At 55.9% G+C, this 11,299-nt stretch overlaps 1 protein-coding gene across 1 annotated transcript in view; it reads right to left on the reverse strand.

Moving 5' to 3' along the window:
• Window positions 1-11,299, reverse strand: part of TTYH2 (tweety family member 2) — a 22,709-nt gene that overhangs the window by 5,158 nt on the left and 6,252 nt on the right. Inside the window, exons 2-9 of the mRNA XM_023511015.1 lie at window positions 10,288-10,508; window positions 7,504-7,599; window positions 7,025-7,097; window positions 3,224-3,293; window positions 2,900-2,955; window positions 2,364-2,456; window positions 2,016-2,108; window positions 536-678 (exon numbers count right to left, since the gene is read on the reverse strand). Of these exons, the coding sequence (XP_023366783.1) occupies window positions 536-678; window positions 2,016-2,108; window positions 2,364-2,456; window positions 2,900-2,955; window positions 3,224-3,293; window positions 7,025-7,097; window positions 7,504-7,599; window positions 10,288-10,508 (845 nt within the window). The remainder of the gene's footprint in view (window positions 1-535; window positions 679-2,015; window positions 2,109-2,363; window positions 2,457-2,899; window positions 2,956-3,223; window positions 3,294-7,024; window positions 7,098-7,503; window positions 7,600-10,287; window positions 10,509-11,299) is intronic.

Genomic DNA, 11,299 nt, shown 5'->3' on the forward strand with positions numbered 1-11,299 from the left:
GTGTCTCTTTGAGATTCCTCTAAACATGGTCCTGGGCCCTGCCTCCCACAGATCACTTGGCCCCATTCCCATCTTCATGGCCACCTCTTCCAGGATGCTCGCCGGGCTGACTATCCGCATGTAGGCCCAAACACCACCTTGCCTCTCTTATCTCCTCAATGGGATTGTGGTTCCCCGATGGCAGTGATACAATTTATCCTTCTTAGATTCCCAGGAGCCCCCCTCCCAGGGCCAAAATCTCTCATTATCCCATATTACAAAGTCCTGCTGAGGAGCAGAGGAGACCAAAGGGATGCTGGGCTGTGGCTTCAGAACTGTCAGCACCTCAACCCCCACTCCTGCCCTGGGCCTCCCTTTGGGGGTAAGTCTAGACTCCTGAGAAAGCTTCTACAGATGGCCAGCCAGCCTGCTGGGGCTGAATGCCTGGCCCTCTGCTGCCCTTCTCAGCCCGAGTATTGGCTCTCAGTAGTCACAGACTAGAGCCGCCGTCTGCTCCCCGGGGAAGCTCCCAGCCTGTAGGAGGCTCCCTGCCCACCTGGTGGTAAAGTGCTTCCAGGCCCACGGCCCCACGCAGATCATGGTAGAGAAGGCCAAGGCAGCCAGGAGAGAGAAGAGGCCGAGGTAGAGCAAGCCCTCAAGGCCATCATAGCAGATGCCAGTGAGCGCATCCAGGTAGTCCTGGAGGAAGAGGAGGAGGAATGTGCACTTGGGGGCAAAGCCTGGGTCTGAGATCTTCCCCAGTCAGGACTAGGGATGCCTAGTGCCTGTTCCCCATCCCTAATACTCCACACTGCCACACTCAAGGTCCACACTCTGGAGCTTGCACCAGGGACTTCTTGAGTTCCCTACAAACATTTGCTGAACACCTACTGTGTGCCAGGCACTGAAAGGCTGGCTTTGAGCAGGACAGAGAAGGTAGCAGGGTGTGGGGAGCCAGAGCCAGGTAGCAGGTAAGCTGAGACCAAGACGGCAAAAAGAGCACACCTTGAGAAGACGAGGCAAAGAGGACAAGCTCAACATGTCCAGGAAAGGCAAGACAGGCCAGCAGGAGATGGGGCCAGAGGGGGTGGTCAGGCTGGGCCTTGCAGGGCAGGAGAGGAGTTTGGATTTTACCATGAAGGGTCAGGAGGACATCAGAGAAGCTGGGTATGGAAAGGATGTGTGGAAGGTCACAGGTGGCAAGGGGGCAGAAGGTGGGAGGAGGGGCAGGGCTGGCCAGCGGTGGCAGCTGTGAAAATGCAGAGAAACACATGGATTCAGGAGATGTCTCAGAGTACAGTTGCTGGGACCTGCTAAGGGATTAGTGGAGAGTGAGAGGGAGAGGACACAGGTGGTGCCCTGTTCGTAGCTTTGAAGTCACACTACCAAGGTCCAAACCCAAGCCCTTGACTTGCAGCTCTAACTCTCCAGTAGGCGCCTCTGTAGAGATGCCCAGGTATGTACATGTACAGACACGTGTGCATGTCTACGTCCATCCATCCATAAACATGTAGTTTAATTACCTCGTGTAAAACTTCTCATGATATAACATAGTGTAACCGCAAGGACCAAGTGACACATTGGATATAGAGTACAGAGCGTGCACAGCACTGGCAGCCCTGATCGCTATGATGACTATTTGCCAGAAAGCCATAGGGATGCGAAAGGTAAGGACGTACACTGGCTATCTGCTTGGGGACAGGGGTGCTCACATGTTCTCAATGCATCATCATGTCTATCCGACACTCCTGAAAAGATAACCCTGGCAAGGGTTAGGGACATCCACTTGCAACCTGGTAGTGAGATGGGTTGGCCAGATGTCTGGCAGTCCAGATGGGGAACAGCCTCCTCTCACACTGGTCAGGGTCCCCCAGCACTTGTCCCTGACCACTGGTCACCTTTATTGAGCATCCTTGCATCAGCCATGGGAGAGAACCTGGAAGCCAGGCACCTTCTCCCTCTCCCACTGTGCAGCTTCAGCCCTGCTCCTGGGTCTGTATCCTCCTCCCCATCCACCCACACTCCAAGGGCCACACCTTGTGCAGCCCCCGGCAGTCCAACATGGCCGTCAGCTGGTGCAAGCTGGACTCTGACGAGTTCAACAGAAGCTGGATTCCAAGCAGATCTTTCTGAAGCAGGGAGAGAGGAAGAGGCAATGCCTGAGCTATGGGGGGAGGGCAGACAGCCAATACCACAGCCGCAGCTGTGCGAAGAGGCCTTTAGCACCCAGGAAGGAGTCCAGTGCCGGGTGGGGGCAGGGGTACAAAGGGCCTCGGCCAGCTCTCTGCAGCCTGGCCCTGGGGGTGGGGGCCATGGCAGGGGAGAGGGCTTCCAGGGCTCATGTGGGCCTTTCTGCACAGATGCATGGGAGGCGGCAACCTTACCTCCGAGGTGGGGAAGAAGGGCACGGCAAACTGCAGAAGCCCCGAGGTCTGGATCTGCATGGTGGTCAGTGCACGCTGGAAGACAGTCAGCGTCTGGGCCAGAGAGACACAGCCCTGCTGTGAGGCTCCACCTCCCAGGAGCTCTACTGCAACCAAGAGCCCTACTGCGACCAAGGGGCCAGTGCTTCTGTCCACCCTGTTCCTGTCCCTTGGGACTCTTGAGTGCCACACAGTCCTCTTGTTTCTTGCCACTCAAACATGGCCCTCAGGCCAGGAGCATCAGCTTTGCGAGGAGCTTGTGAGAAACCCAGAATGTTGGTTCTACCCTGGACCTCGAGCAGTGTTTGAGCATGAGCCACATAAAACCCACTAATCTACACACGGACCAAGAGTATAGCCCCTACAGGGAAGCGGCTGAGGGGAGGACCACAGTGTATAGGGAAGGCCCAGCTGCTTCACCTTCCTGGCCAGTGGTCGGGCTCTGTCAGGAGTGGGTTGACCTAGTGCTGAGGGACGATGGGGCTGGGTGGCCATACCTGCTGGAAGGGGCTGCTTCCACTCTGACTGCAGTACAGGTAGTAGCTGGTCACCTCTGCAAGGCAAGGGCATTGGTGTCAAGGCAGCTCACAAATGACCAGCCCCTGTACCATCCTTGTGGACAAACCCAGCCTCCTCCCCCATCCCTAGTTTCCAAAGGAGGTGGTTTCCAGGAAATAGCCCAGAGGATCTGAAATCTGAGGGTGGGGAGGGGTTAGGTGACTACAGGACTGAAAGAGGTAAGTAGAGGCACAGTCTGGTGGGCCACATGGGCTCAGCTGACCATGCAGAGTGGCCCTGACCGCTGAGGCCCGGAGTGTTACCTGTGCTGACCCGGCCCTGTGTGACGTTCAGGATGAAGGTGTCAGGAGCTGCACAGAAGTCACTGGTGCCCTGTGGCAGGGAGAGATGGGAGAGGACAGAGGCAAGTTTGACATGGGCCCCTGGGAGCAGACTGCCTCGAATCCTGACTCTGCCCCGTCTTGGCGTGTTACCATGCACCCGTGATCCTCACTCCCTCGTGTCTCAGTTTCTTCGTCATGTGCAGATAACACTATTAACATTATGAATTAATGTATAGAGTGTTCAGAAAAGTGACATGGGCAGAGAGCATGTCTTCCATGACTCTTATTCCTAAATGCCTCTTATGGGACAGACCTTGGGTGGTGAGCCTGGGCCCTGGGCCAGCTGTGGGCTGTGTGCAGGGCTGTGCGTGTGGCCTCATCTGCTCATCTGTTTTCCCTTCTGTCTTGCTGGTACCAAAGCCTACTTGCCTGATAGTCAATCTATGAAGCCTGCCCCAGACTCTCTTTCTAAAGACTGTGGTCAGAGCTGAATCCATCCACAAGCCCTCGTGTGCAGGTCTTCACCTGCGGAGGCAGGACACGGGCAGGGTACAGGGCTGGGAGTCGGAGGACACAGACGACGAGCTTGGGGGCCTGACTAGCTGACCACTGAGCCCCATGCCCCTGAGTGAGAGCAGACACAGGCCTTGGGAGGGGTTGGCAATAAGGATGTGTCCTCCGAGTTAGGCCCATCCCAGATCTGGCTGGGGTGCCCTTGGGACTGAGTAAAGTCTGCCTTTCTGAGTAGGCAGGCTGAGCGCCGATCTTTCCCGCATGCCTGGGGCTGCCCCTCTTCTGGTGCATGCTCCCAGGCAGGGGACCCCTCTGGTGGCCCTGATCTGCCAGTGACCCTGTCCTCCTGCAGAAGTCACTGCCTCAGGGGTCCACACTCAGTACCACTCATTCACTCACTGAAATCAGTGTTTACTGAGTCCTTACTGGGTACCAGGCACTGATACAGTGGCAAGCTTCATCCCAGCCACTTACAGTCTAGAAAATGTGTGCATGGGGGTGCCAGGGAATAACATGCCCCTCTAGATACAGAACTTCCCAGAGCCCTGTGTGTACAAACCACCACCCCCCCGCCTCCGACATCTCACACACTGAGAACTCTGGGAGAATTGCTTTATACACCAACCACTAACATTCATAATAAATCAGCCAGGCTTATTATCCATCAGAGCCACAGCACCGGCAGGCTGGGTGGTGCGTTCCCACCCACTAGCTGAATAGGCAGAAGGAAGGCAGCCAGGCCTGAGTGGGGGCTGGGGAAGCCTTGGGAAAAATAGAGTGAGGCCACTGCTATCAGTCTGGGTCACCCCCACAAAGTTTGGACCTGAGGAGGGAGAGGAACAGGAGTCTCGGTTGAAAGATCCACCAGTGATGTGGACTTCCTCCCTCCCCTCCCTGCCAGACCTAGTCTTCAGGGCCCTTGGCTACCTCTGAGCCTACGTCTCCTGGGACGTGTAGGACGTAGTGAAGAGTCAACTCCTATTAGTAAAGGCAAGTGCCGGGATGTGTGTACCTGTGTGTGTGTACACGTGCACGTGTGTGTGCGCTGATGGGATGGTGATAGGGATGGCAGGAGAGGAGAGGAAGGTAAGGGGACACTGAGCCCAGATGGGGCAGGTAGGAGAAGCTGCCCAGTGCCCAGCCCAGTTGATGGCGGAGCCTGCTGACAGTTTCCAAGAACAGGGGTGCGAGTCTGCAGGGCCCCCGTGGCCCCTATACGATGATAATAAGTGTGCAGAGGCCAGTGGTGGCCACTGTTTATTGGACTAACTTACTCATCGCTTCTGATCATGGCCCTTTGAGGCAAGTCCTTTTATTCTCCCTGTTTACACAGGAGGAAACTGAAGCAGGGGGGACTTCAGTAATTTTTCTGAGGTTTCACTGCTAAGAAGAGGGGTCCAGACAGGGGGCTCCAGAGGCCACATTCCTACCCACCCACCTGGGGCCGGCCTGGTTGTCCTGCAATGGCTGAATTCCTCCGTCCAAGGTGCTTCATGGTCAGAGCAACTGTTCAATCAATCCATTTCCTCCCCCTTCCTTCTTGGCGTGTCCTCTACTTCTGCCTGGGCTGTACTGCTGGGAGTGGTTGATTCAACCCCTTCCTGTGACCACAGCTGAATCCTGACACCCCCCACTAGCCTTCACATCTGGGCAGGGCTTGAGGGAGCCCTGGATCCCATCACTGGAGGACAGTGCCCCTCTGCTGTGCCCCTGGCTAACCACTGGGTGGGCCCCCTGTGTGCCATTACCATGGGGGAGCCTGGCTGAGTCCCTGGACCCCAGATGCTGACATGCAGCTAGGATTCCCTTCCTGCCCCCTTCCCTGTCTATATGCATGTCAGAATCCCTATGAAGGGTGCCAGGAGATTCTGTGGCTCTCAGTCATAGGCATCCTGTGACTCAGACACCTGACCACAAGGGGTGGCCACAAGGCCCAGAGACTCAGGGCTTAGCCCCAGAGTCCCACCTAACCTCCTCTCTCTTCATCCTGTGGAGATCTCAGGGGGCAGGGCTTGGACCATTTGGGGGCCCTTTCTGGAGACAGTGAAGGGCAGGGAGGGGCGGCCTTGTTAGTCCTCTGGCCTCAGAGGAGGGTGGCACTGGAAGGCCACACAAAAGCTCTCCACAGCCTGCCCCTGCCCTCCCTTCCCAGCTCCTCCTCAGCTTCCTATTGAAATGCAGCAGCGTCCCTAGCCCTGTCAAAGGCCCATTCAGCTCCCCCCACATGGGCCCTCTCCCACAAGGGCTTGACTAAAGGAATTAGGGAAATGGCCTTTCTGCCCAGCTCCCTGCATTCCAGGGTACCCAGCTGGGAGATTCAATCACTCTGGTTTCTATGAATACTGAAGGACCCACTGGGAGGGAGCCTGCTCCCACAGAGCAGCTCCTGGTGCAAGCTGAGGCCACCACTGCCTCTAGAAGGTACAGGCTGCCCAGGGAGTAGGGGCCAAGCTTCCCTGTGCTTGCACTTGGCCATGGAGGAGAGGCCACTAGCCAGGCAGCTGTGCACGTCGCTCTGGCCAGCAGCTCTGGCACTGCTGACAGCCCTCCCTGCTCCTGATGCCACTGGGATGCTTCTGGGTATGATCTGGGCCCTCTTGCCCTGCCCTGCCCTTATCTCTACCAGCCCTGGGTCTGTGACCACTGCATAGGAGGGTGGGGAGGCAAAGACAGGAGAGAACACCTCTCCCTCTGCACAGCCTCTGCCAGAAGCTGCTGTGCCAAGCAGCACCAGGGTCCATTCATTCATTCTGAGGGCATCTGGAGGCAAACTGCCCAGTCCGTAGCTACAGGCCAGCCCCCAAGTCACTGGGCATAGCGTGAGTTTAGTTAGGGGCTGGGGGCTCCAACCAGAAGCCCCTAATACTCACCCAGGTTGCTAGGCCAGGACAGATGCATATGGGGCGTTAGTGTGTGGCCCTTGAATCAGTGGGGGCTGGCAAAGGGTTATGCTTCTGAGCTCTCCACTGGACCAATTAACTCTTCACAACCAGAGAGAAGCCACCTGGTCACCTGTGCACGCCTGATAAGCCGTGGTGTCCTGCCCTGGCTCTGACCCTTCCCTTCTCTGGGCCTGTTTTCTCATCTGTGAGGCGAGAGGGCTGGTCCAGATGACATAAATCTCCTTTGGTTCTGTGATTCTGGCCTTCTAGATAAGGAGCTGTGACTGGAAGCTGGCCCTGCCTGGGGGCCTGGATAGGACATGTGATCACCAGACAGACTGTCCTGGCCAAACCACCTACCACCCACAGCACCCCCCCAACTCACCACTGCTGCAGCAGCATCCGCGGCCAGGGAGGCCCAACTGAGGAACAGGCTTAGCACCCCGCAGCACAGCATCCTGGGGGAGGGACAACAGTGGAGTCCCAGGCAGAGGTCAGCAATGTCTCCCTATGATGGCTGCCACTCCACCCACCCCCTGGGCCCTTGGCTACCATCTTGTTGGGCTCAGGTCCTGCCTTGATATCTCTCTGTTAATTGCAGGAACAGGCCATGGAGCCTGCTGTCTAGAGCTGAGGGACACTGGACAGCCAGAGGCTCTGATGCTGAGGCCCAGGTTTCTTCAGCTGCTCAACAGGGAAACAGAAGAGCCCAGTGCCTGTCTGGTGACCAGACGGTAAGTCAGCAGCTGCTTCAGAAAGCCTGGCTGTTACCCCCAACTCTGTGCCTGGCCAGGCCCTCGTCTCTCTCTGACGGTGGCACCTTGCCCAGCTCTCTGTACCAGGCCCATAGGCAGGGATACTCACAAGGCCAGGAGACACTTGGAGCGCTTGGCCAGTCCCAGGCAGGCAATGAGGCAGACAACCAGGTCCAGAATGAAGAGCAGGAGGTAGGAGAGCCACCTGGGCAGGAGCAGGGGCGGTCAGGGCTCCAGGCGGAGCTCCCTACCTGCCTCCCACCCAAGGCCTCCACCACAGCCCTAAGGCCCACCTCGGCCTCACCCTTCACGGCCACAGGCTGCCAGAGCCAGCAGGCACCCAGAAGGGCTCTGCAGGGACTCCTGGGCTGCATTTCCATTTTTGTCTGGACAAAGTTATTCCTTTCCACCTCCTGCCTAAACCTCATGGCTGTGTCTGAACCAGCACTGTGTGCTAGAATGCTCTGTAGTGGTGGAACCGTTCTAAATCTGTGCTGGCCACTCTATCTGCCACCACACACAGGAGGCTACTGAGAACTTGGAACGCAGCTTGTGCAACTCAGGAAATGAGTTTTCAACCTTAATTTTAATTGAATTTAAATAGCCACATGTGGCTAGTGGCTTTGTCTTGATGCAAGAGCCAAGTGAATTCATGACCCCGTTTCCCAGCAGTGGTTTTCTCCATCACTAACACCAGAGGGCAAGCAGGAGGCTGGAGTTCAGGCAGGGAGCTGGGGTGGGGCTTCCAGAGAGAGACAAAGAGGCTGGGAGGGGGGGAGGGGCGGGGAAGGGAGAGAGCTGGAGGCCCCTTTGCTAAGTGAGGTTCTTTCTGACTGTGAATCAATCAAGGCTTAAGGCACCTAATCAAAGTCCTTAAACCCTGCACAGAGCAGGGGGCAGCTCACAGTATGTCTCTGGGTTCCTAGGAATGGGGTGGGGAACTTTGGGGAATGGCAGAGCCTGTCCTGCACTCTCACCACGGAGCCAGTTTTAGACTCAAAGCTAGAAGGAAGCTCAGGAACCATCCAGTGTCAGGATCCCATTCTACAGACTGGAAAACTGAGGCCCACCATGGGGACAGCCTGGTGCAGAATTCTAGACCGTCCATATCAATCTTTCCTGTAAGGGACAGAGCCAGCCATGGGGAATCTCTCCAAACACTGGCTGTGTGCCTCAAACCTAAAGATTTGTGGTCACCACCCACCCCTGCTCCACCCATCAGCAGGAAATCCACTTAGGGCTTTTTCCAGCCTGCTGTCCACTGTGTGATCCAATGTGTTTTCTCAGCATCCATGCCTCTGGGTTGTAGGGGGTTCCTGGAAACAGCTCCTAGGGGCAGAGGCCTCTTCCCAGAGGAACTGGGTGGGGGCTGATGGCTGTGTGTCTAACCCTGAGTGCTCCCACTCCCATGCCTCCCACCATCCCACCCCTCCCTCAGCTCTCCCCCCTGATTCAAGGCCTCTCTCTTGCTTTTAATCTTGTACAAAAGTACTCAGAAATATTTGCTCATCTGATGGCTCTGCTCAAGAACCATTCCTAAAGCAAAGACAGGGGGCTCTCCAGGGAAGCCCTGGCCTGAAGGCTGGTTAGTGCCCAGACCTGGACCAGCGGCGGGGAAGAACCATCAGTTCTGGGTAGACAGGTTTTGACTCTGGATTAAACCTTTCCTGCCCTGACCTAAATAAGGGGTGGGGCCTGGGGTCAGGGGACCCCTTGAGAACCTACACTGAAATAGCAGCTGCCCAGGTGCCACCACCCTCTTCCACTTTTTAATGAAATCATTAATAAGCCCCTTTTTCTAGGCAAATGCTGACTTATTTCATCAGTGTCCTTACCAAAATGCCCACAGGAAGCCCTTAAATGTATGCGGCCCTACACTGGCTGCGCTGGGAGCCCTGTCAGTCCCAACCTGACACAAAGTTTTTGAAGGGAATGGCCCATGTGTCACAGGACCCATCAGAATCTGCTATTTGGGGCCAGAGGAGGGCACAGGCAGGTTCTTTCTGTCCCTTGGGAGGAAGGTACTTTTGCTTATGAGTATCCACTGGCTGGGGAGTTAGTCCAAGGTCCCCTTCGATCCAGAGTGTCCTTGACATTGTGGGAGTGCAGGGGCGGGGCAGGCTAGGAGGTGAGGGATGGAGAGTGCTGTCCAAAACTTTGGGGACTTCATGAGGACCCTTTCCCTGGAGCCCTGCCATGTCCTACTCTCAGAAAGGGGAGAGGCCCCTGGACTCTGTCCAGCAGTGACCTCTTGGGCTAGGGCTTTAAGACACAGAGGGGAGAAATGCAGCACATCAGAGTAGGTTGTGTACTGTTGGGCTAAAGACCCTGACTTTCGTCAATGGCTTGGAGAGAAGCCAACAAATTGGGGTGGGGAGGTGTTCAGAGAGCTGACACTTGTTCCTTGTGTCTCCAGTATCCACGCCACCCTCACTCCTGCTCCATGCTGGGCACTGTGCCCCGGAGCATGATGAGTACACTTCACTAGTGACCTCTCTCAACTGGGAGTTGCCCAAAGGCTGAAATCCCTTCTTCACTCTCCCCATAGCAACCTTCACTAGACCTTGTACCTGGAGGGCGGGCAGCTGCCCCTGTGCCCAGTGCCTTCACCTGGCATGGGCACAGAGGGGATGTGAATGGAGGAAGTCCAGGAGGACCATCCCGCATGTGCTGGAAGCCAAGTCCACACCGGATGCCTGCCTGTCAAGATGGCTATTCTGCACACTCACCACTCCAGCCCTGCAAGTTCTTATGTCTTCCTGACTTCCTGATGTCAGCTGATGGCTTATTAAGACTTCCTGGTGGCACATCTCTGCCTGGCCCCAGCATGGAGGTTCAGACGAGGGAAGCCAGGCAGCCCCACTGCCCTCCCCTGCCCCTACTGGCCCCACACCTGTAGTACTCCACGTAGCCAGTCTGGCTGGACAGCTCGGCCAGCTCTGTGGTGGCGTCCCTCCACACTGGCAGTCCCGAGAGCTGTGCGATGATGTTGCCCGCCATCTGCTGCATGAACTTCAGGGTCTGCATGTAATCTCCTCGGGCAGCAAAGATCTCGCTGAGCCGGGCCAGGTGCTGCTCTAGGTCCACCTTCATCTTCTGGGTGGTTCCAAAAACCTAAGGAGGAGTGATTGTGAGCCTGGCCATGTGGTGCGAGAAAGCTGGGGAGGTAAAGTTTCTGATTTTCATTTTGCAGGAGGAGGTCTCTGCTCATTTGCCTAGGGACAGTAGAAGGCAGTCCTTGTGGGCTTTCACAAACACACCATGAAGACTAGCCCCAGCCGGGAAGACCTCACTGAGCCTGCCCCACAGAGGAAGGACCAAATGCAAAGCCCTAATACTCATCCAACCCTCGTGTCCCTCAAACTAGGGGACAGGCCCTGACCTGGCCTTACCTAGGAGCTGGGCTTCAAGGTCAGTGCTTTACAATCAAGAAAGACCTGGCTGGGAAAACCAATAAAATAATCCATTTTCCTTGAAGATTCTCTTAAAACTTCAGACAGTTTGGATTATAAAGTCTCTTCTAGAGAAATAAAACGTTTAAGAGGAGTTCCTATGGTGTTATCTAGACTTTGACCTTTTATTCCTTTAATAGGATTTCTAAATTTTCTACAAGAGAAAGGATTTTTGCTGGAGCTGGCAACAGAGCGCTGCTCCCTGCACCTGTGAGGGCAGAACAATGGGACTTTGCAAAAACAAAAGTCCCAGTCCCGTCTCCAAAGAGCCCTGACAGAAGGCAGGAGGAGGAAACCGGTGCCTTCTATGTATTCATGTGTCTTCCCTGGACGTTTGTCCTGCTGGCTGGGTGGAGAGGCTCCTGACCCTTGGCTGGGCCTTAAGGGTCTGAGGCTGAGCAGACCCTAAAGGAAGCATCTGTGTGCAAAGGTACAGGTGGAAGGATGGCAGCT

Source organism: Otolemur garnettii, unplaced genomic scaffold (genome assembly GCF_000181295.1).
Source record: "Otolemur garnettii isolate 467f Iridium unplaced genomic scaffold, OtoGar3 scaffold00018, whole genome shotgun sequence".
NCBI classification, from domain to species: domain Eukaryota; kingdom Metazoa; phylum Chordata; class Mammalia; order Primates; family Galagidae; genus Otolemur; species Otolemur garnettii.